Below are 26,073 nucleotides of genomic sequence, written 5' to 3'. Positions count from 1 at the left end.
CTCCTCTCTTCCTCGGATTTCATCTTTTCTAAAATAGAGAACTATGATTTTGCCCAGTACCTCAGGAGAGTGTTGGAGAATCAAGTGAAGAATGGCCAGAAGCACTTAGCAAGTGCCCACTGGAAATGGTCTTCCTTTGCTGAACTGCACAGGTACTTTGCTCATCAGTCTCAGCAACAAAAAACAGCAGATTGGTTTCTCTCTTGTGAAAACCCTTCCTGTGCTTATAATTAGTACCTCAGGACCGGTTAGCTTGTTCTTCATGATGCAGCAGTGTCTTCTCCTGAGCGGCAGCTCATCTCACCCATATTGCACTCAGTCATTTTTGTCCCTCTTCTCTTTACTACTATCCCATGGAATTAGGAGTTACAATGATGAGGTTTCATTTTTAAATGTACAAAGATGGAAGAAGACTAAGGAAGTAATTTTATTTAAAGCCACACATATATTTGTTTCAATCAAGTTAAAGGAAAATCTCTCAGGCCAAATATTATAATTTTTCTATGAAGTCAGTGTAAGTTTTAAATGTGTAATCTGGAGTTATGTTATAATAAAGCCAAGTAATTCATATTATGAGCAAAGTATTCAACTTTGCTATCACAGTTACCTAGCAGGCCCCTGTGTTCTTTTCATTACCTTCTGATAGCAAAAGTGATATTTATTGTGGAAAAATTGGAAAATATTTTAAAAGGTAGAATCAAAAGAAAATAGCCTGTAATTGTACTGCTCGGACTAACCACTGATAACATTTTATGTGTACACACATATGTAGAAACAGATACGCAGGATTTATTTGCAGTGCATAGAACACACACGTAAAAAAATCCAAAAAAGATGTTATTGCATGTGCTGTTGTGAATCTGTACTAGCTTACCAAGGTTAAACAGGAAGTATCTGACCTCATGAACCAGGAAGTCCCCAGACAGGACAGGCTGCTGGATGGTTGGTTCATTGGCTCTATGAGGTCGTGAAGGACCCAAGTGCTTTCCATTCTCTCTGTTCTGCCATCACCATTATCAGCTTCATGCGAAGGTCGTTTCTCTCGTAGCCATGAAATCACCACCAGGAACACGTGGGGACAAAATGATCAAGACCCACACCTGATACTGGGAATGGGGCCGGCTCTCTCATGTTGCGTGTCTGGATTGCAGGGGGAAGCCATGGTTGCCACAACAAAATCAAGGCCGCTAAGAAAGAAGACAGAATGGGTGCACGATACCTGCTTTACTGTCTTTAAACATGGGTTTCTTCTTAAGGTTTACAGCAGTTATCAGAATTTAAAATTAAGATGAATGGTTTTAGATGCTTTATTTTCATTTAAAAAGTCAGTCTCTTGTAGAAATGCTCTGTTCAGAAAGATTTGGATAGGAACAAACACTTGGTTTCTGGGAAATTAATCTTCACGTTCTCCAAAGATGTAGCATTTTCATGGTGTCTTTCTGGCAGCAGCAGTTTTTTTTTTCATGAATTTTGACTTAAACCTGTATAGAAATTAAAAACTAAAAGAAAAAGATAAGCCTAAAGATAAAAGTTATAATAGATGGAAACTTTAATATTTTTATTTTTATGTACTTTTTAAATTTTCAATACTCTTGAAAATAATGCCATAAATAATATCGAGAATTCATGGTCATTTTATAAGGATAATTCTGAGAAACAATAGGCATATTTGAAATTACTATGGTAAAAATCAGATGTTAAAGAAAACGTTATTTATTCAGTTTTTAAATTGTACTACTAAATATGTAACTTCATGTGTAGTAAATATTCATATTTAATTTTAGCTGCCAGTATAACATATACTAAAATAAAATGGAACAATTTCTATGGTTCTATAAAAGAATCTATAAAGGAGCCATAAATAATTATAATAAAACTCTTTTGAATATTTTTATGGGACTAAAAATTGAAAACTTCCTAATAGAGAAATTTTCATAAATGAGACATGAAGTAAGTTAGTCATAGAGACCTCAAACAGTAATATATCCTATGGGAACCCTGAATAAGCAATAACTTCTTAAGATAATTTTATATAATGTATAAAAATCAAGAGTTTTTGAAAAAGCTCTGCAAAAGGTAGCAGGAAGAAAAAGGATGATTATAATGCTAAAATTCCTCATGAGAGGTTACTCTTTTTGCACGATTTTAATGTTACCAGAAGAAAGATTTTAGAGGATCTGAATCTGAAAGTGCTGTAACTATTCCCTATAGAGTAACGCAATTGTGGGTTACACAACTCACTCTGGAGTCCCAAGATGTTTCTCTTGTTTTTGAAAAAAGAGCTTAGACTAAATGATATTTGGTGCTCAAAATGCATCTTACCTTCTAAGCCAAATTCACCAGCCAATGAATAGTTTACTCACATTCATACATACATATATATATATATATATATTTTTTTTTTGAGACGGAGTCTCGCTCTATCACCAGACTGGAGTGCGGTGGTGTGGTATGATCTTGGATCACTGCAACCTCTGCCCCCCAGGTTCAAGTGATTCTCCTGCCTCAGCCTCCCTAGTAGCTGGGACTACAGGCACGTGCCACCACACCTAACTAATTTTTGTATTTTCAGTAGAGATGAGGTTTCACCACGTTGGCCAGGATGGTCTCGATCTCTTGACCTCGTGATCTGCCCACCTCACCCTCCCAAAGTGCTGGGATTACAGTCGTGAGCCACCGTGCTCAGCCCGTATTTTTTTTAAGCAAATTTTACCTCCCTCATCCACCTCTTTAACTGGCAAAAATAATACAGAATTATAAGGGAAGGATACCATAAGACACCCATTTCAAATAAAAGTTCCTTGGATGCATGGAAGTTGTGTCTGTATTGTTTTTATTCTTTTTTAAAAATTAAGTAGTATAATGAGAGTCTTTCTATGGTGTGATCGGATGAGTATTAATCTGATTGGGAAAAGACCTAGTCCCTTCTCTGCTGTTAAGTTGCTGTGTTACCTAGGACAAGCAGCTTAATTTCTGTGAGCCTCAGTGGCTCAGAGAAAGGGCAGGTGCATTAAACGAGTCTCAGAGATGCCTTTCCCACTAGAATCAGGACGAATGAGAAGATCTTGGTCACGATCAAGGAGACTATTTACTCGTCCTTTGCACTTCTAAGACATGGGGAGATAATACAGGTGAAAAAGACGTGGCCTGGAGTTAATAATGATGGGAGAATTTAAGTTGAAGGGGGGCAGCACTGTGCCCATTGGCAACTTTCCTTCTATGCACCAGTGTAGGTATCCATACACAAAGCCTCTGATGAGGCTCCCCTGAGGTGGAGAAAACCACAGCTAATTCACTTGCCCTGGGTCAGGGTTGTGGTGGTCCAGCCTTCTAATTGAAGGGATTCCTTCTAACTGGTGGTGTTATACATTCTCAGAGGAAGAACCTCTGAGTTTTAATGAACTCTGGATGTCTGTGTTCCAGAACATTTTTCTTCTTCACAGTCAAGTGCTGGCGCAGATGTGGAGCACCCGGTAGGCTCGGACACTGGGGCTGCAGGGTGCTAGCTGGACCAGAAGAGACTCTCTCTGCCATTGTCGTATTCTTGAAGTCAGCCTGTGTATTGTTTTTGTCCTTCCAGCTCTTCTTTTAAACTCTAGGCATTCCTTTATCGTTGACCTAATTAATTGTGTCTTACAAGTAAGTTCCCTGGAGTAGCTTTGACGCTGTCCTCTTCTTTTCTGAAACAGAGCCATCACGTTGGAGAATCAGCTGGTGATCCTGGCCACGACAGCCAGTGACGCCGGGGCATACTACGTGCAGGCCGTGAATGAGAAGAATGGAGAAAACAAGACAAGCCCATTCATTCATTTGAGCATAGCAAGTGAGTTTTGAAATCCCAAATCATAATTCTGAAAGCAATAAAATCTTGCTTTAATTAATAACCACTGTCTGACGGGACATTTTGCAATAAATTGTATCTCTCTAGTGTAGTAGTTATGGTTTAATGTTGATCCAATGCCAATAGTTTGGAGAGCTTTAGAGCTTTTTCTTTCTTCAAAATGACATGCAGAAAAATGTGAATCTAACTGATACTTCTGAATGCCAGATCTTATTTGTTTTGGGAATTAAAAAAGAAAAAGTATTTGCTTTTTATACACAGTCAATGCATATTGTTCCTAACAACAGCAAAAAAAAACCTTTCAATTTAAATGAATTGTATCTATGAACCTAAATCAGGACTAGATTAGGTATAGATTGTATTCTTTTAATCTAACAAGATAATCCTTGAGAAATTCTACATATTAAGTTGTACCAAAATTAGAGTATTTAAGCATAATCAGTTGATCATTTTTTCCACCTAATTTAACTAAAAGCCTGATTCTTGAAGAGAATGCACACAAATCATGGGTATTTGTAGATTTTATCTGAGGGGACTTTAGTTTGAGGAAACTTAGTTTTACATGTTTGGCCTTTAAATTCTTCCAGCAAGAGTTAATTGCTAAAGAAGGGAAAATCACCCAAAGCAGGAACTCCGAACTAAACTAGATTCAGACATCCATGTCAGAAGGCTTGTCATCAAATGTTTGCAGCATGAAGCTTCATGGTATGAAATGAAGTTGTCATGCGGTTGAGAAAATAGGGTTGAAACTAGTCATGGTGGATGGTAAATTTCAGATTATTATGATCATATCATATGAGTGAATTATATTGATTTGTTTGTATAGTAGTGGATTTTATCTTTTTAAAAATTATCTTGAAGGAATGGTTTCCCCCTGCAGGTGGTTTGAAAAGTATGTGGGGCTAGGCGCAGTAGCTCACACCTGTGATCCCAGCAATTTGGGAGGCCAAGGCAGGCAGATTACTTGAGGTCAGGAGTTCAAGACCAGCCTGGCCAACATGGTGAAGCCCTGTCTCTCCTAAAAATGCAAAATTAGCCAGGCATGGTGGTGCGCACCTGTAATCCCAGCTACTCAGGAGGCTGAGGCAGGAGAGTCGCTTGAAACCAGGAGGCGGAGGTTGCAGTGAGCTGAGGTCACACCATTATACTCCAGCCTGGGCAAAAAGAATGAAACTCTGTCTCATAAAAAAAAAGTATGTGAGATGGAGTGAGTATTTGCCTCACATGGCCCTCGAGGGGTACAATTGCCTTAGGCCCAGTAGAATTTCCTGGGTGAATCTTTGTAGCAAACTCTGGGTGCAGGCATCTGTGGGAGTTAACTGAGTAGAGTCTCAGATGCCTGCCTAATTGGTCCCAAGTGGCCATGATGTGTTGTCATCCTGCCTTGAGCTCCTTAATTTGAGGAACTGAATCTTGCTCTCCAGAATGTAGACTCAGTACAGATTTAGGATGAATGGGGTCTTTGTGATGCCATGGAGAATGATGCACATGGATTAGGTGTGGGGTTCACAAAATCCAGTGCATGCTGTACTGCGATGTAAAGGACTGTCTGCATCAGGAATTACAGTAGAAATGAGGATGATTTATTGAGATTTTTTCCCAAGGGTGATGATAAAGACTGGTAATTGTGTTTTCAAATAAATTGTTATTATTTTAATGATTCCAAACTTTATAAGTAGAGCCATTTATCTTGTTTCGCAAATATGATTCTGTACTCAATTGTAATATAACTACCAGGATAATAATGAGTCAAAGGGGGTGAAATTCTGCGTCAGAAACAAGGAAGTTGGCCTTCCTCTGGTAGAAGAGGGAAAAAAATTATTCCACAGAAACTCTGGTTAACATCACAAAGTTATTAAACAGTCCTTACCCTGTCCTTGCCTACCTGCCTACTCTATAAGGGCCAGCTGAAAAGAAAGCAAGTAGAGTGAATTTGCACACTGCTGTACTAACATAATACCATGGTGTTAGATAATTGGAATATGTAAATTTTTTTTTCAGTAATTTCAGTTTCTACCCTGACCAAAAAGTATATTGAAAGCTGCTCATAAATATTATAATTAACTGGCTTGCATTTTGTTCCTTTGTATGTACATTTTTAACTTTTCATTGGCACCAGGTAAAAATGTGTAAAAAGTGAGATACAAGGCAGTTAATGATACAGACTTATTTTAAATCTTAGGAGAAAACCTACATTTTGTGCCTTTATGAATTATTTGCTTTTTATGAGGGCCAGGTGAAATGGGAGAAGTAAGGAGGTTGAGGAAACTGCCTTATTTTAATTCTTAGGAGAACCTTCCTGTTGACATATGGGATTTAGCTAAATGTTAAACGGCAACCAATTATGCTTCTTCTTCTTCTTCTTTTTTTTTTTTTTTTTTTTTGCTAAAAGTTTTATTTTGAAAACCTCTAAAAGTCAGAAGTCTTGATTAATCTGCAGAATCCCCCAGAATTGTTTAAACTGTGCTTCCTTCTGGAATTCAGTGAGTGCTCTAAGCAGTGAACACTGCAGTTGAGGTCCTGGCCACCTTGCTCCTGGTGAGTTTGTGGAGTACTGGAGGGTGCGTCTCCTTACCAGATTTGTTATGAAATTAGATCTTCTCGAGACCTATTGATACTGGGAGTAAGATAGAGTGTTCTGCAGACTTAGATATCTTTTTCTTCTGATGTAGGCTTTTGTGGAAACACCACACAAGATTGAGGAAAATTTGTGAAAACTTTCCAGCCAGGATTTCTGAAAAATCAAAAGATATTACAGCCAATTATCATTTAACAAAGACACATTTTTTTCTTGCTGTCGGGAGAATAAAGCAGGGAACCATTATGTAGTGACACCATGGGGGTGATCGGGTGCTGGCAATTAAATTCCTGGTGGATTGTGCTGTGATTAGTTTAAAATCAGAGTGTCACACAGCCCCGCCTCTTGTTTGCTGTTGTGGTAATAATCCGTTCCTTCCTTGAGGACAGCACCGTGTCAGAGTGCAGCGGCAACCAGGTCTAGCTGTGTCTCAAAACATCTAAATAAGTGATGCGCTGTCACCCAGCTAACAGGAGGAAGTAATCCATTTTCATCAACAACCTTGTACTTGAGAGTTCAAAAACATCACCCCTTTTCAATTGCTAGATACTGTGGCTCCACCTGAAGCTTATGGGAAGCAAAAGATAAAGAGGTTTTGGATTTAAATATTATATATTTTTTAAAAAGCATGACTGTTAGAAGTGAGATGCAGTCCCACAATGGTACCGCCTGCTGTTTTGTGCATATTTAGTAGACGGCATGATTATCTCTTAACATTTCTCCCCTTTTGCATGGTTAAGAAGATAAATTCCAGCATGTTCTGCACCACTATTCCTGTAGGGAAGGAGAGGACTTCTCTGAACTCTCCACCCCGCTGCCCCGGTGAAAGCTTGCTGCCATCCCAGGGGTGGATCCACTTTGAAGTTTTAATGTGATGTGAAGCCAGCAGATGTTAAGGACATAGGTGGGACTGTTGAAGCATCCTGCATGAATTTTTCATGGCCGGCTCCCACTGCTCAGGTGCACACCAGAAAAAGAAGGGCTTGAGCCTGCCTGAGAGTAGACGTGTCTGTTCTGAGGTCAGACCCGGGCAAGCTTCATGAACCTGTCAACCTATTTTTGGCTTTTGCTTAGAAGATTTTACATTGAGTTAACCTTTGTGGAACAGAACTTCTGACCCGAATTACTATGTGAATAAGAGTTTCTTCCTTTTAAAAAAAAAAAAAGGCGTAGAGTTAGGCGATGAGATGAATTCTACACAATGGTTAATCAGTCATTGTTTATATGCCATTGTACATACCTTAGACATAGCATCAGTTCTGATCCAATATTCAAAATGTCCACCGTAATGAAATTCTCTACTAGGGATGAAGCTTGGATTAAAAAGAAATGACTGCCTCTCTCCTTCCTGTTTTTTTCACCTCTTTCATTTTAATGTCTCCTCTTCAAACAACATTTGTAGATAGGATATCATTTCAGCTGATCCTCCTTCAGGCTGACAAACCCTTGCTTTTAATTCTGAAGACCACTTAACATTCTTTTGTCCTCTATAATGCTAATTTAACTGCAGGCTCATATAGGTTTAGTAGTTGAAAGTGGATTCCTGAAAATCATGTCTATGAACAGTCATTTGAGAGGACTGCCCTGTAAAACATGGCTTTTGTGTGCCCAGGTAAAACTCTCTCCTATTTTCCTTGTACCTTTAACGTTAAAGGGAGAGAGGAGAACAGGCAGACGCCTTCCAGATGGCCTCTGACATGGCTCGGGTTCCTAAAACAATAGGAGCTGTTTGAAATATTACTAAAAACCAATCTGGGGCCTAGCCCCACATCACAAATGAGCAATTTAGAACCAAGCATAGTTTTATAGATTGTATGGCACTTTACTGCCAGAATTTTTCAGAAACATGAATAAGAAGTCTATTTTATAGTGAAGTCATGAGTTTAATCATTTAGCCATGCATTGAACCTGCTGTACGGAGTGAAGCATGAGGCATGCTCTGCGCTGGCCTCCTGAGCTGGTGTTGGACAGAACTTAGTCTAGGCCTCGGTCCCTAATGCTTTTCCATAAACACACCATCGGGAAACAAGCCTTGAGCATTTACCCCTTGTGCGTGGACACCTAGTTACTTATCAATTCTAAGCATTAACCATCAGACAGAAGAGAGGAAGGGAATCCGCTAATTATGAAGGTTCCCTTCCGTCTTTACTTGACGTCTCATGGCGCGATATGCACTTTGTGAATGGAAATGCATATTTTACTTGATTTTCTTGATACAATCTAGTTTCTTGGAAAAATTCTTATGACATCTGGTTCCAGAGAATTGTTTGTCTTGGCGACGTGGCTTCTACTAACAACACAAGTGTTCCTGCTGCCATGTGTTGCCATCTGATTGTGCTGGCCTTGTAAGTGACTCAGATCTGTGGTTTCTTCCCAGAAATGCCTTTGACTTCAGTTGTCCACTTTGTGAGAGGTAGTTTAGATAAAACTAAATACACAAGTACATAAATCCACCTCTCCAGGCAAAGGTGAAACTGCAGCCCATGCCTATGAGGGCATCCTGGCCATTTCTCTGACAGTGAGAATTTTCAGACCCCTCCTTGGGATAGCTTGCCTACAGAGTATCAGATGGGGCCCCCCAACTAACAGACTCAACCTGCATAATAAATAGCATTGTCACTTAGTTTCCTTCTTGTGCTTTCAGCGGGAAAACGTAAGTTAAAATAGCAGGTCTAATATTTCGTTTCTGAGCCCCAAATGGATGGATTGGGGAATGAGTTTTAGAAGAGGAATGTAGCTGGTGGCTCCCAGCAAGACCTCAGTTATCACAACAAAGACCGTCATGCTCTCCCCACCCCACAAGGCAAAACTGGATTGTTTCTGTTGCCCACTCTTGCCTCCTTAACCATATCCCCATCTCTTCTCATCCCAAGGCGTCCTCTTTTCCCCTGTGTGATTTATTTCAACCTGATTTCACTGTTGTTAAATCTTAGGAAATCAGGTTAAGCTATGATCACTTGCCCTCAAGGTTTGAACAAATTTGGGGTAGCCCAGTATGCCCAGTTTCCCAAAGCAGCAATCACTGGTGTGAGTATCACTCCGGATACATATAGATTTCCAAGGTGTAGGCAGGCATGTAAAATTGCCAAAGAACCTATTTTCAGTCCTTTGATATTCACACTCTAAAACTGGAGCTGAGGATGCCTGAGGTCAAATTTTGCTTTTCACAACTGCTCCTTTGTTTCCGAACAAGATGGAAGGCTCCTGTCTTACTCATCCTGAATCTTTAACACGGGCAATTATCTGAGGGTGTAAATGCCCAGGTGCCAAACAAAGGGAGAACTCTAAATATCAGGGGCGGAATTGAGAAAGTGAAAGACTCTAATAATTGGGAAATAAATCATTTTATAAATCAGGTGTTTTCAGTCTTTTGCTGTCTACAAAATGAGGTGGGATCCACGTGCTGACACTTCATTACAAATACCTTGATCATTGCTAACTGTAACACAGTCCACTTGTCCTCAGGACAGGAAGAGATTTCCAGCCCCTCTGCAGGTGCGGGGCCATGTCAGTGGAATAAAGTGTCGTTTTCAGGCCATGTGTTTAAGAGCCAACGTGTTACCTTCATGCTCTCCCTCCCCTTTGGGGACAGCCATGGACAGGCCACATATTGAGCCACAAGATAGAAGCTGTCTGGATATTTGAATCAGTACAGGGGAAGAATAGCCCGGGAGGGCCACCCAAGCAGAATTGGACTCGTTATGAGTAGGAAACAAACCTTTGTGTGGTAAGCACTGAGATTTCAGCATTTGTTTGTTATTAGAACAAAACACATCTGTCCTAACTAATAAATTACTATATGACGACGGGGTGCATTGGCTCACGCCTGTAATCCCAGCACTTTGGGAGGCCAAGGCGGGCGGCTCACCTGAGGTCAGGAGTTCGAGACCAGCCTAATCAATATGGAAACTCCATCTCTACTAAAAATACAAAAATTAGCTGGGCACGCTGGCGGGCTCCTGTAATCCCAGCTACTCAGGAGGCTGAGGCAGGAAAATCACTTGAACATGGGAGGTGAAGGCTGCAGTGAGCCGAGATCATGCCACTGCTCTCCAGCCCAGGTGACGGAGCAAGACTCTGTTTCAAAAAATAATAAAATAAATAAATAACTAAATTACTACATGACTTTTGGCATATAACTTAGAAGGAATTTAAAGAATTGAGAGATATTCTGTAACAAAATTTCCTTCATTTTCATCTATTGCTTTGCATGAACAAAATTTTATCTATGAAAAAGAAAAGATTAGAATTAAACTGTATTCCTCATGTCATTGAGAGATGCTTTCTGGTTTTATAAAACATAAAACCTATTCATCAAAATTTGTAATACTTTAAACAATTAATTGAATATCAATAATAATTGTAACACTCATGTCAAGAGAAGGTTTGTTTTGTTTGCCCCCAAGTCATATGATTAAAAACCTTTTTTTTTTTTTTTTGAGATGGAGTCTTGCTCTGTCACCCAGGCTGGAGTGCAGTGGTGCGATCTCGGCTCACTGCAAGCTCTGACTCCCAGATTCATGCCATTCTCCTGCCTCAGCCTCTCGAGTAGCTGGGGCTACAGACGCCCACCACCACGCCCCGTTAATTTTTTGTATTTTTTTAGTAGAGATGGTGTTTCACCGTGTTAGCCAGGATGGTCTCGATCTCCTGACCTTGTGATCTGCCCGCCTCAGCCTCCCAAGTGCTGGAATTACAGGCATGAGCCACCGTGCCTGGCCAAAAACACTTTTTTTAAGAATTTTTTTTTTTTTTTTGGACACAGGGTCTTACTCTGTCACATGGACTGGAGTACAGTGATGAGATCATGGCTCACTGCAGCCTCAAAGTCCTGGGCTCAAGCAGTCCTCCTGCCTCAGCCTCTTGAGTAGCTGGAACTACAGGCCTGAACCACCATGCCTGGCTAATTTTTTTAATTTCTATTTTTGTAGAGACGGAGTCTGGCTATGTTACCCAGCCTGCTCTCAAATTTCTGGCCTCAAATAATCCTTCCCCTTTGGCCCTACAAACCACTGGGATTACAGGTATGAGCTACTGAACCCCACTGAGATTGAAATTTATATACCTTTTTTTTCAGAGGCTATGATATGGTAATTAGTAAAATTCTTTTGAATCAATAAATGTAATGAATAAAGGATACAATTCTGTGGGAGTATAAGATGGGAATACAAATTCAAGAAGAAAGAAAAGGAGTGGTGTAAAATTTCTTACTATTAAAAATTACAGCTTGTTCATGTGTTTTTTAAATGGGTGATGCTGTGTATCAAATCTTTAGACCTGCTTATCAAATATTTAGATTCCTTTGAATACATATAGATGCGCTGCAGTAGTTTCATTAAAATATACTGAAATAACAAAACATTAAAATACACTAGAAATTACATTCTTTTCAGTCCTTCAAACGTATGATGAAAAATTTTAGATGTCAACCTAAAATGTGGGAAAGATACACAGTTTTACAAAATTCTTTTTGGTGATCTAGGAACAACAACTGTTTGAAGCTATATGCAGATTTGATAATAATTTATAAATGAGAGTACTGCTGATAACCCTCTAAGGACGTACATAGAGAGGAGAAGGCCCTAGCATGTCTTGAGACCTGACAGATATTGTCATGTATATTTTCCTTCTTAGATTTCATGACAGCACTGTGGGTTAATAACTCCGTTTCAAAGCTGAGGACACTGAGGCTCTGAGAGGTTAGGTTATTGACCCAGATCACAAGAATGGTCAATGGGAAGTTTGAGGATTCAAGCCAAAGTTTATTTGTCCCCCTCCCAAAACACTCGTTTCTCCTATAAACGCACAACAGCATATACCGTGGAGGCTGGGTGTGACCTTGGGGTCAAACTGTGTCCAAGAGAGAAGCCCAAAGAGTAGGCAAAACTTGAGGGGAGGTGGCCTTCTAGCAGGGAGGCTGGCTGCGAAGAGCTCTGTGCATGCAGACCTCAGAGAAGCTTGTTTTTGGTTTAAAAAAGGAGGTCTTCTCTTCTGATATCAAAACCACTCCCGATAAACATTCAGTCCAGAGCAGCCGTGTGCTGTGGCTCAGCTCGGCAGCTTCGAGGCTGGCACCTTTTTGCAACCCCAGTGGGGCACGTTTGGGCGGACGCTGGTTTGGCTTAAGGGCACAGTGGGAGATGCGCTGGAGTCGGTGCTGACTAATGGAGCATCAGAACAATAAGTCCCAATTTCTGGTAACAAAGTGGTTGTTTTGTTATCAGGAATGCATTAGACAGCACATTGGATATAAAGTAAGACACAATCTGTCCCAGTGGATTTTTAAGACTGATGTGCGTGATTACACTCCCTAATTCCCAGATATTGACCTTGAACTGTTGCGGCAGATTTTGCACGGTGAGTAAACTTCACCCAGGGCATAAGGCAAGCACTTGGAGAATTAACTACCAAGCAGAACTGACCAGTTGGATGCAGTAGAGAGACCATGGGTATTCATTTACTTCTCCCGGTTATGCTGCGATTATTGAAAGACACAAATTACTCGGTAGTGATTTGCCTAATCAGATTTTTTACAAACTCCTCCACATAGCTCAGTGTTAATAATTCCTCCAATCTACCTTCCCTTCTGTCCCCTTGTTAAATGTCTGAATTTAAATTATTATATTCAGATATTTAAGCATAGAATTCTTTAATTTTGGCAGTTTGGGGGCTAGAACTTTAACCCTAATTTTGTTTTGTTTTGTTTTTGGAGACAAGGTCTTGCTGTGTTGCCCAGGCTGGAGTGCAGTGGCACAATCATGGCTCACTACAGTCTCAACCTCCTGGGCTCAAGTGATCCTCCCACCCCAGCCTCCCGAGTAGCTGGGACTACAGGTGTGCACCACCACACTTGGCTAATTTTTTATTTATTTATTTATTTACTTTTTGAGATGGAGTCTTGCTCTGTCGCCCAGGCTGGAGTGCAGTGGCCAGATCTCAGCAAGCTCCGCCTCCCGGGTTTACGCCATTCTCCTGCCTCAGCCTCCCGAGTAGCTGGGACTACAGGCACCCACCACCACACCCGGCTAGTTTTTTGTATTTTTTAGTAGAGACGGGGTTTTACCGTGTTAGCCAGGATGGTCTCGATCTCCTGACCTCGTGGTCTGCCGGTCTCGGCCTCCCAAAGTGTTGGAATTACAGGCTTGAGCCACTGCGCCCAGCCCACTTGGCTAATTTTAAAAAAAATTTTGTGGAGACAGGATCTGCCTGTGCTGCCCACACTGGTCTTGAACTCTGGGTCTCAAGCAGTCCTCCTGTCTCGGCCTCCCAAAGTGCTGGGATTACAAGTGAGCCACTGCACCTGGCCTAATGATTTTTACTTTTGATTTTGGGACCTAATTTCTTAGACTTAGCAGCCAATGCCTGAATTCAGTTTATAAGGAATTGAAGATAATTTCATTGTAGAATGATATTAGGTAAACATAACATTTCAGAGTATGTAATATATTGAGGGTGACCCAAGATTATAACTTACGCATTTTCTTTCCAGCTCTGGTCACTCTCGATGTTACGGTCATTGAAGTACTTTGTCTACTCTCTTTGTCACTGTAATTGATATGAAAGATAAGGAATTTTTGGAGGGCACAAACAAAGGAGATGGAAAATTGAATCTTTCCTGCAATCATTTTACAATCTCTGACATACATCCTTTACACAGCTTGTCTGGAGAAATCCTAAACAAAGTAATGGTTATTGGCTGAGATGAGACCACACAGAACAAGTTGCTAGTTGTAAATATAGTTTTCTCAGAAAAACTGTGTTTACTCAGTAGTTGAATACAGCGATGATTCTGGTGAATTTCCTGGGGTTCGGCTTTTAGTTACTTTCTAGTCTAAGTGGTTCTACCCGTACCTTCCCAGTATGATTTTTCCTTTTACGAATGAGCTCGGTATTCTGAAGCTGCTAATTAAGAAACACCTGTTTAATTTCCCTTCCTTCAGAATTCTTAAGGTTTTCAAAATCCAGATTGTGTGAGTTGCTGGGCTAAATTGTCTTTTCATATCTCCTCTTTCAGAAAAATGAGAATATATTATTTTCTGATTCAAAGGGAACATCTAGAGTGGAACCAACCTCTTCAATCATAACATGGTATTTCTGCTGAGGGTAGGCCTGGTATCCTATGGTTTAACTTCAGGTTCCAGCTTTAAGGACAAAAAGATGTGATTTGGTCCAGAGCATAATGAAGGCTTATTGTAGTAGTAGGAACAACAGCTGTTCATTGGATGTCTGCTCTGTTCCCTGTATGTAAATATTATATCTCATTTAAAAAAAAAATTAATCAGCTGGGTATGTTGACTCATGCCCAGTGCTTTGGGAGACTGAGGCAGGAGCATCGTTTGATCCCAGGGGTTCAAAACCAGTCTGGGCAAAAAAAATTAATCAGCTGGGTATGTTGACTCATGCCCAGTGCTTTGGGAGACTGAGGCAGGAGCATCGTTTGAGCCCAGGAGTTCAAGACCAGTCTGGGTAACACAGGGAGACTCTGTCTTTACCAAAAAAAAAAAAAAAAAAAAAAATCTGCCAGGTGTGGTGGTGCATACCTGTGGTCTCAGCTGCTCAGAAGGCTGAGGTAGGAGGATCACTTGAGCCAGGGAGGTCAAGGCTGCAGTGAGCTGAGATCACGCCACTGTACTCCAGCCTGGGCAACAGAGCAAGACCCCATCTCTTAAAATAATAATATAATAATCATAATAACCACCATTTAATCACCGTTTTTGGTAAACAAGAGGCCACAAGGTCAGTATTATCACCATCTTACAGATGAGGCAACAAATCAAAGCAACAAATTACTTTCCCTAATCTTATGCAGTTGATTACGTGGGTTAGTTTTGAACCCAGGTTTGTCTTTTCCCGAGAGAGACTTTCACCATTTTACTTGCTGAGATTATTTATATTGCAGAACTGTTTTTGATTGTTAAAATCATGTTGTAATTTCTTAATCTGGCTGCCGCTGTAGTGAATGCGACCTAACGATTGGTCACCTTCTGATAACAGTGCAGCTCCACCTTTGCCACTTAGTCATAATGTTTTATGACTGTTCATTGTAAATGATGTTCTTTTGGCTCTTATAGAAGGCAATTACAGCAGGTAATTAAAATTGTAGATCTTTACAATGTGTTTGAGAATATTAAATCAAGCCCATAGAAAATCAGGTAAAGTATCTATTAAAGTGAAAGGCCGCCTCACAACGCTAAACACCATTACCAAATCCAGAGTGCTATATTCCCTGCTTTTCCAAGAACACTTTGTATCTGAGATGTAAAGAAATTGAATTTATATCAGAAATAATAGGAACCAGAAATTTATCTGGAGATATAGATTCTTTCTGTGTGTTCTAATTAGTGAGTTCTTAGCAATAGTCTCTCTCTGTGATTCTTTGTTATTTTAGGTAATTATTCTGCCTGCACCCCTCTGCCTTTTATGATTTGAAGAATACCCTCTTTAGCACAAAATTAGTTCCTTCAAATCTAGTATACCTCTCTGTTTGGCTGAGAGGGTCTTGGGAAAGTATAAGAAAGCCTGGGACCTCTGCTTGTCAATGTAAACTGTTATTTTGCCCAGGAATAACTAGGAAGCGTAGCTTTTTGAGGTGGATACCAAAGGTATTATTTTATGTAGTTTTAGAGCATCGTAAAAATGTGAGCGGGAATTCCCTAGTTCACCTTGGTATTAGACCTGCATGACTATCTGAGAAGTGTGAAGGCTATAATGGTTTTGTGATTTCTCTGAGGAGCAAGATACAGACGTCAAAACTGAAAGTGCAGGACTCCAGAGAAGCTCTTGAAAGAATGAAGGCTTTTCCATTTTGGTTCCCAACCTGAACTTAAAGAGTAGGAGTCAGAGCTGACATAAGTCAGTAATGGCGAACATTCGGCTGGCCCCGTAGGGTTGTTTGCTGTTTCACTGATGATGTGTTTTGTTGAGGTGTGTCATTAAAGGCCATCTGACATTGAAGGCCATGTCTGGTATTAAATACCCTTCACTTTCCCTGAACGATTGTTGCACACTCTTTCCCCAACAGGATGTCGCCCTGTGGTTCTATTTATTCAGACAGGGTTGAATGTCACAAAGGCTCGCTTCCATCTGGAAAAGTTTTCAGCACCAATGTACTCCAGAATTCAAACTTCTTCCTTTCTAATCCTTAAAACGTTGGGCAGCATCCTCATTAGTCAGAATGACGTAAGAATAGAAACCGTGTGCATAGGTTGCCCTTTGGTGGTTGGTTCATTTCCGAAAGCTTAAGGAATTTCATACTTCGTTAGCCTGCACAAGAAGACTTCACTTCCCTTGAACTGAGAAAATGGCACTTGCAAAAATGGTACCATCGTATTTGAAAATGTATGAAGCAAACGGGCAGTGTTCTGAGCCTTTTGCTTCTTTGTTCATTTTAGTTACAGTGTTTGTAAAAACCATGGCAGCATGTTCTTGATGAAAATCTAGGAAGCAGTTCTACTTACTTGAACCCTAGCCTGGCATTAGATTACCTGGATCCTACCCACCTCTTCCGTTTGCAGTTGAAGGATGGATATTAAGCCATGTTGCCCCCACTGGCCTCCATCCTGATTGGCTAGGGACCCTGCCATGTTACTCACGGCATGTTTCAAATATCATCTCAACCTGGAAGGATACTCAGGGATGCATAAACGGTAAACTGATGATCACAGAGTGAAACAGCTGGCATACTGGCATCAGCCTACACCATTTTCAGTGTCTGTATGGAAGAACCAAGGGAAGAGTTGAAGTATGATTTTCTTTGGCTTTTGGAGTCTCTGTCTCACTTCTGTCCCTAAACGTATAATTCTCCCCTACTCCCTGCCCTTTAAACACTCAGACTACAACAGTTCTGCTATTCCACTCAGAAAATGCTGAGCATCTGATACTTACCAGGCATCATGCTTGATGCTAGGAAACTTGGTGAATACGACACGTGGTTCCTGCCTTCCCTGAGCTCACTTTTGCCAGGAGAGGCTGGCGCACCAACAAATAACAAGAACACAGTGTGTTAAATGCCAAATGAAAGGGAGTTATGTGGAAGAAGCTCCCGAAGCACAGGCAAGGGAACAATTAATTCTGCTTCCGATGCTGGAACAGCTTTGTTAGCAGAACTCTGAAAATCTTTTCTTTCACTTATGGAGAGATGCACCAGCAGTGAGATGATTAGGAAAAGGGGGCTTGGAGTAGAACAGCACTGTCTACGACTGGGAACTGCCATAACCACCGTCCTTTCATTTGCTCCCTTGTTATAAATCTCAGTGTTCCCCAGGAAGACTCTGCATTTAATATAGCCCCATTCCAAGAGAGCCCTTACCGATGTTATTTTTCATCTCCTACCAGAACGTAAGTTCCACGAGGATAGGGATTTTTGCTTATTTCCACGAGCCACAGGAAGAGTGCATGACGAGCAATAAGGGCTCAGTAAATGCTTGTCCAGTGAGTGCATGAAAGCCTGTGAAGTGAGACTTTTTTACCCTCCCTTTCCGGGTCCCCTCTCCATCCCTGGCATCTGAGGATGCTGCTTACCAGCTTGTTCTTCCTGTAGCTCCTTTTCTTTTGGTGTTTATTGCTCCTTTTGGCTCCCCTCGGCTCCCCTCATCCCAAGATGTGAGGATTCTCCATCCTTCAGTCCTTTGGTGCAATGTTCTCCTTTGTCTTTATACCTTTCCTTTTTCTCCTTGGAGATCGCATTCACTCTTGTGACTTCACATATCACAGCTGATCAAACGTTATCTTCAGGCCTGAATGCCAGCCCGGGCATTCAATCTTTGGTAAGTAGAAAGTAGGACAAGTGACTTGAAGGTCACCCTGAGTCTAAAATCCTGATATCTTCTGATGTTTGAACTTCTTTGTCTGACTTAGTAAGGTGCTCAAAGATGGAAGCTGTGTCCACATGCATTTCCTCGATTATTGACTCACGTTTCTTCTGTTTTATGTCTGCATTTGACCTGCTGGTCGCAGGCGTCCCTCTTTGTCTCAGTCTTACTCATCAAATTATGCTGCTTCTGGATACAGAGGCTAAACTTATGCCCTGTTTAACCTGTTATCAGGGACACTGTGCCCTGAGATTGGATTTACTATGTTGCTGGACATTTTCACTTGGAAATTAAAGTAACCTGCCTCCATATGCTTTCTATCCCAAAGCTATTTTTTCTCCTAAGTTCCCTAGAAAGTCGTCTCACCCCCCTTCTATGTTTTCAGCTCTTACCTATCCTGAACTCTTAGTGTAAGTCCCTGCTTCTGGAAGAATATTCATCTCTCTGTCCATCTGTCCATTCAGAAATGCATTCATTGATTCATTGACTCAAGATGTATTTACTGAATGTTCACTAAGAATCATGGGCATTGAGGATATCATGATTGAGGCAGACTGGTTTCTACTCTCAGAGCTTTGGTTGGTGGAAGCAAAAGACAAACAAGCAATTTCAACATGGTTTGGGATGTTCTAAGTCAGGGAATAGTAACTTTCCCGCACATCCTGAGTTTCTGCCACTTACATTTTCAAACCTTTGCCTGTTTTAAAGACAGAGTTGATAAAGACAAACTAAGGTCAAGACACACAAGATTGTAGGCTGAAGAAATGCTTCCTTGGAAAGACTTCACAATAGTTTTTATTTATGTGAGTATTGGTGTAGGCTTATAGAGAAAATATAGGAGATTTCTCAGAGATGGACTGTGTTATAAATAGAATAAATCAGTCAAATTACAGCCTTCGAGCCAGAGGCCTCATTAGTCTCATGAGCAGGGCCCTTTGTGGGCAAACTGACTGAGCCACGTGGAATAACACTCGTGTTCATGTTTTGCAAGCTCAACATGTCAAACTGTAGTGTTAAAAATGAGTTGCTTTACAAATGAGCTATAAATATTAGTTCTCCATCTCCAAGCCATTCAATATGCAGTTGTGAAAATTGATATCCTTATAACTTATGTATAAGTCCCATATATAACTTACACACATATACTTAACTCCAATGTACGAGTGAGTAAAAAGTACTGCATTAGTCAGCATGGGTTGCCGTACAAGATACCCATTCATTAATTCATTGACTCAAGATGTATTTACTGAGTGTTCACTAAGCATCATAGGCATTGAGGATATCATGATTGAGGCAGACTGGTTTCTACTCTCAGAGCTTTGGTTGCTGGAAGCAAAAGACAAACAAGCACTTTCAATATGTTTTCGGATGTTCTAAGTCAGGGAACATGTAGAAGTAACAGGCTAAGATTCAGAAACATTTCTCTCCAAGTGGGAAGTTTTCTAACACAAACACCCAACTTAAGAACAAACAGGCAACCTCTCATCCAAAAACATCTGCCCCTCGCATTGCTTTCAATATGCAATACCTTAAAATTCCACAATGAGTGTTTTCCCAAAACAAAGAATAGAGGCCTCCACAGGAAAACTCAAGTCTCTTCCTTAGGAGACTGGGTGACTTAAACAACAGACATTCATCTTCTCACAGTTCTGAAAACTGGAAGTCCAAGATGAAACCAGCTTTGCCAGCCAGGTTGGTGTCTCCTTGGGGCCTCCCGTCCTGGCTCTCAGAGAGCCACTTTTCCACTGGTCCTCACATGGCCTCTCTGGGCACTGGGGTTGCAGGAAGGGAGGCGGGCTTTAGAGACCCGCGGGCTCTGGTGTCTCTTCCGCTTCTTATAAAGACCCCTGTCCTATTGGGTTAGAGACACCGTATGATTTCATTTAACCTGAGTCACTTCCTTAAGGGACCTGTCTCCAAATACAGTCACATTACAGGTTAGGGCTTCAACATATTAATTTTTTTACAGCTCAGTCCATAACAACTACACATTTCTTATTCCTATTGCGTTTTCTTCCCTAAGGAACAATATTTCTCTAGATCAGAAGTCCTGATTAGACATTTGTGGCCTGGATTTGCTCCTTGTGTTTTGTTTAGCCCACACAATATCTTAAAAATGCATGAGCCAATATTTAGCAGCTGGGAGAACATTTTCCAGCTTCTCTTAAAATATCTGGACATGCTAGGACCCTTTTCCCCTGTTTAAACAGTCTGTGCATTTTCCTAAAGAAGAGACTTGAGTTTTCCTGTGGAGGGCTCTATTCTTTGTTTTGGGAAAATACTCATTGTGGGATTTTCAGGTATTGCATATTAAAAGCAACACTAGGGGCACATGTTTTTGAATGAGAGGTTGCCTCTTCGTTCGTGAGGTAAGTGAGGTGTTTGTGTTAGAAAACTTCCCATTTGGAGAGAAATGTTTCTGAATCTTGGCCTGTTGCTTCTGCATTAGCTGGCTCTGGAAACTTTTGAGGTGTGATCCATGATCCAATAGCAGTTTCTGTGATGATGGAAATGTTCTCTGTTTTTACATGGAGCTATTGAATACTTGAAATGTCACTGTTGTGACTGAGGAAGTGAATTTATAATTTCAACTGTTTTTAATTTCAGTAACCTCATGTGGCTGGGCACTAGTGTATTGAGCAGGACAATGTTATAAAAAGGTATGGCACTTTGCATATAAAAGGGATTCCCAGTCAAACTGCCCACACCACCCATCATTGAGCTTTATTTGCTCCTGGAGTGTTCTAGGAGTGGTAAGAGCTTGTCCTGACCAGAAAGACTTGGACTCCCAGGTCCCCTTGAGAGCCCTTGAACATATGAGCAGGATACTTCCCTATATTTTATATACTGAAGATCTGTGACTGAGAGCCCGGTGTGCTGGGAGACAGTCCCTTAGCAAGTATAGCCACTTAGTCATTTGCTGGGCTGTTGCATTGCCCACATTCATGGCCTATAGTAGTCCTTATTAATGGGACCCCAAAGAAATGGTTGGTACATAGCCTGCATGGCTATACACAGCAATCCTGATGAATTCGTCAGTTATTGTGGCATAGCTCTTATGCAGCAAGCCCAGTGCCAGGCATGGAAGTTAGGGAAGTCAGGGGTGAGATGGTCATCTAAATGGGTGACTAAAGCAAAAGTACCTGAGCCACGGTTGAGAGAAGCACAGCTTGCTCCGGAAAACCCAGCATGGGGCACCCAGACACGTCAGTGGGAATTGGAAGGTTTCCCCTGAGAGACGATGTTTAACCGAGACCTAAAGGTTGAGTGGGAAGAGGCCATCCTGGCAAAGGGGACCACAAGGCTGGAGTCAGCAGGCACCTCCCTGTTCACAGACTTGCAGCTCACCTGCTCTGTAGATAGGAGCAAAGCTCTGCCTGGCCGAGGGCGCAAACAGAACTGTCTGTGACCAGCCTCTGGAAGCTCAGGGCTCCACATAAACACTGATGGTCTGGTGTTGCCAGTCCCCATCCCTGAACACAGTGATCTGCGGGAGCTGATGGGATGCTGCTCTCTACTGGGGCATCACCCCATCGTGCTCAGGTCTCAGCAGTTCCAAGCTGTGTCCTTCACCAGGAGACCAGGCAGTGGTTGGTGATCAAAATGTTTGCACTCTTGTCTTTCTTATAGTAGAGACATCTTTTGCTATAACCAAGTCTCTATCAAAAACAGGGAAATATAAATTAAACAAAGAAGGAGGAAAGTGTTTTACACTGCCCGGTCCAGTTATTGTTGTTACCTCTCTGCTTGGGCCCTGAAGGCATTAATTTGGGCAGAGTCATGTCATGTCTGCTCCCTACTAATAGATGGTGTTAATCTAGAGCAGGGATCTTCACGTCAGGGCTCGGTGACTCCGGGGGATATTCAACGGGGGATGGTTCTCAGGGAAATCCACATTCTCAGTTTCCATGGTACTCTTTCCCCAGACGGATCTGCCTGAGAACGTGCCTGGGGTCTTCCCTCTTAGCTCTCCTTTCACGCTTGCTTTTCTCCCTCCTTCCAAAGGAAAGGCATTCCTCCCAGCAAACCCTCCTCTTCCTTGGTGCATTGCTCTGGCCTGTAGAACCCTCTGCTTTCCGGACAAAGGAGAATTTCAAACATTAGGGTCAGTATTGAGAAAGTGGATGGCTTTGATAAGTGGGTAAGAAATCCCCTTGCAAGCCAGAGAGCTTACAATTCTTGGTTTTCAGTAGAATTGAAGGTGAACCCAATCAAGTTGTCAACCAATAGGTCATTAAAAATAATCTTTGATAATAAATCACTGTGTGACTATGGGCATAACAGAAAGCTATCAAGGAATTGGGTGAAATTGTTATAACAAAACTCGTTCCTTCCCATCTATTTCTTTCTGACAATAAGTTTTCTCAGTGCATACATTTATAAAAACAAAAAATAGAGATAAAATCGATGCTGAACACTTTTTCGTTTTACCTAGAATATCCATCCGTGAATATATGAACTAATTAAAAAAAGAACATTCCCATTTATCTCATTAAGAGCTGTATTTCCAGTAAATTTTACTTTTCTTATTCAATAATTGTTTGTCAAAATTTATAATGATGTGTGATGGTTTGATTAATTATCAATAGCAATTATGACGGATAATCAACCCCCAGTTTTTTTTAACATTTAGTTTAAGGGTCACAGGAAATTTTTTAAATTATTGTAATAGCTATCTTTTTGGTATAAAGAAGTGTAGTACAGTGATAAAGCTTTCAAGCTGAATATATATTACATTAAGTAAAACTATGAATTGAAGGAGAAGAAGGAATGACGTAAAATTTGCAATTGTTAAAAAGGAGATTTTTAAATGGTCATTGGTAGGTATCAAATCACAGTGGTATCTGGGTCTCTCTGTATAATAGAAAAGAGTGACCTAAAATTTTACAGTACACTAGAAATTAAAACACTTAAATGTAAACTTAAAATATGTAAGAGGGACATGGTTTTTCAAAATTTGTATGGAGTACCTGGGCAAAAACATTTGAAGGCCATGTTCAGTGAAAGTGGTAATAAGAGGCATATGCGTAGTTTAAAACTGAAAGTTGAAACAGAGGGGAGGAGAGGAACAGGAGGGGAAAAGAGAACGTTTTGGGCTAATATATTTAACCAATAATCATCCAGAACTAGGAAAAGACAAAACAAAAATCTTTTAAAGATCTAACACTGTTTTTCCTAACGCTACATGCCCATGAAAATCAGCTGGGCTGGGTCAGGACTTTGTTGTAGTCCTCAGGTGATTTTAATACACAGCCAGGGTTGTGAATTATCAAACTGAACTCACAGAGTGGTCCTTGGGCTAGTACTATCAGCATCATCCTGGGAGCTTGTTAGAAATACAGAATTGGGGGCTCCATCCCAGCCCTCCTGAATCAAATCCTGCATCTTTACAAGATATTTAGGTGATTCATATGCACATTAAAGTTTTAAAACACCAAGATTTCTAACAAGCTCCCAGGTGATACTGATACCGCAGTTCACGGACTACTGTGGTAACGGACTACGCTGGGTAGCAGAGTTCTCGAGTTGTGCTACTCAGAAGGTTTATGGCAGAGCTACTCGCAGTACGGTCCGAGAATTGCGAGCCTCGCCTGACTTGGATGCATGTTAGACATGAAAAGTCTTAGGACCCATGCCAGGGGTCAGGACCTCTGGGAGTGGGGCCCAGGAATCGGTGTTTTATCAAGCTCTCCCTCACTAAAATTTGAGAAGGACCGCCCTAGAGAGAAACCACATCAACTTCAGATAGCTCTGAGCCTCCAGTTAGTTTAGGGAGTGGCTAGGGGTGTGTTATTACCAAGAGGCACCGAGAGAGCTGCTGCTGAAACCGTCATCACAGCTTCACCTGCCTCCAAGCCCAGGGACACCTGTTTTGCAGTGGGTCCCGAATGTGTGACCAGTTTTACACAGGAGTGAGCTGATGATGCCTTGCCTCTTTCCTCATGCCACAAGTCTGTACAGCTCTTGGGCACTGCACCTACCCATGTATCAAGTGATCCAGAAGGCTGTTAGTCTTAAGGGGGGCCGAGACCCAGAGAGGGCTGTCCGGTGGATCCAAGGGCAACTCCGCAGCTGTTTGCATTGTTTGATCCAGTAGAATGGATGGTGCTGGAGGCATCCTTTGGATAATGATTCTGTGTGAGTCAGTACAAGCCCCGTTGGAGAGTTGCAGCTCGGGGCCCAGGAGTTCTGGAGCAAACCATTTGCTTGGCAGCACAGAACTGTGTGTTATTTGAGAAGGATCAACATCTTGCTCTAATGAGTTTCTGGGCCCCAGTAGACACTGAGCACCAAGTGGCTAGAACCAGAACTGCCCATCTTAGGCCAAGTATTATCAGATTCTTTTTTCCTTTTTTCTTTTTTTTTTTTTTTGAGACGGATTCTTCTGCTCTGTCGCCCAGGCTGGAGTGCACTGGCATAATCTTGGCTCACTGCAACCTCAGCCTCCTGGGTTGAAGCGATTCTCCTGCCTCAGCCTCCCGAGTAGCTGGGATTACAGGCGCCCACCACCATGCCTGGCTAATTTTTGTATTCTTAGTAGAGATGGGGTTTCACTATGTTGGTCAGGCTGGTCTCGAACTCCTGACCTCAGGTGATCCGCCTGCCTCAGCCTCCCAAGGTGCTGGGATTACAGGAGTGAGCCACTGCGCCAGGTATTATCAGATTCTCCAAGTCATGAGGATGGCCAGATGCAAGACCAACCCATTGGGTAGTGGAAATAAAGAGGCAAATTACATGATAGGTGGCCTCAGACTATTCCCATGTCACCCACCTCTTTAGTACTGATACCTCTCCTCCACCTCCATGGCTGTAGCCTAAGGGGTAAGGGATCCTTTCAACCAACTGGCAGAAAAGTGAAAACTTGGGACCAACTCACAGATGGGTCAGAATGATATGTTGGTGGCAGATAAAAATGTAGCCATTCAATACTGTCCTTCCCAGGGCTGGCCCGAATCACCAGGGGTAATGGAGGTCCCTTCAGTGGGCAGAGCTGGGAGTGGTACTTGCATCACCATCCCCACTAACCCAGTTCTGGAGTTATTCTTCCTCTCCCCAGACCTTAGGCTCTGCTATGTGAGAGTCCGGCATCCTGGGAGATGAGGCCTCCACTGGAGAATACCCAAGGGTGCCCTGGACCCATGGTCAAAGAAGTCACTGTACTGACCTGGGTACTGGGTCACTGTGCTGGCATGAATAGTGGATCACTGTGCTGGCATGGGTACTGGGTCACTCTACTGGCATGGGTAATGGATCACTGTACTGGCATGGATAGTGGATCACTGTACTGGCAGGGGTAGTGGATCACTGTGCTGGCATGGGTACTGGATCACTGTGCTGGCATGGGTACTGGGTCACTCTGCTGGCATGGGTGGTGGATCACTGTGCTGGCATGGGTAGTGGATCACTGTGCTGGCATGGGTACTGGATCACTGTGCTGGCATGGGTACGGGATCACTGTGCTGGCATGGGTACTGGGTCACTGTGCTGGCATGGTGAATTGGTGCCAGTGACCACGAGGTGCCTGAGTTGCTGCTATACAGTGGAGCAGGAGAAATCTGTCTGGAACACACGTGACTCGCCAGTGTCCCATGGTGCTTCCACACTAGTATTCTGTCAGTGGACAGTTGTGACGAACAATGGTTCGTAAGAAGGGTCTGGCATACCATGAGACCAGCACCCTAGACCAGCTAAAATGCTAAGAGTGTGGGAGGGTTGTGCTCCTTTTCTCCCTCACTTCTGCTTCATGGGAATTGTGCTTCCTGATAACGCTGAACCCAGGCTAGGGCAGAGCTGTCTGAATCTGTATAGCAAAGAGAAGACAGTGTCTCCCACAGAGTCAAGAC

General features: G+C 41.9%; 1 protein-coding gene across 1 annotated transcript in view; it reads left to right on the top strand.

Moving 5' to 3' along the window:
• The window catches only part of SDK1 (sidekick cell adhesion molecule 1), a 707,360-nt gene that overhangs the window by 218,997 nt on the left and 462,290 nt on the right, over positions 1-26,073 (top strand). Inside the window, exon 5 of the mRNA XM_011976935.1 lies at positions 3,690-3,823. Coding sequence (XP_011832325.1) covers positions 3,690-3,823 — 134 coding nt within the window. The remainder of the gene's footprint in view (positions 1-3,689; positions 3,824-26,073) is intronic.

Source organism: Mandrillus leucophaeus, unplaced genomic scaffold (assembly GCF_000951045.1).
Source record: "Mandrillus leucophaeus isolate KB7577 unplaced genomic scaffold, Mleu.le_1.0 Scaffold171, whole genome shotgun sequence".
Taxonomy (NCBI): domain Eukaryota; kingdom Metazoa; phylum Chordata; class Mammalia; order Primates; family Cercopithecidae; genus Mandrillus; species Mandrillus leucophaeus.
Note: the sequence above shows the minus strand (reverse complement) of the source record. Positions and strands in the feature narration are given on the sequence as shown.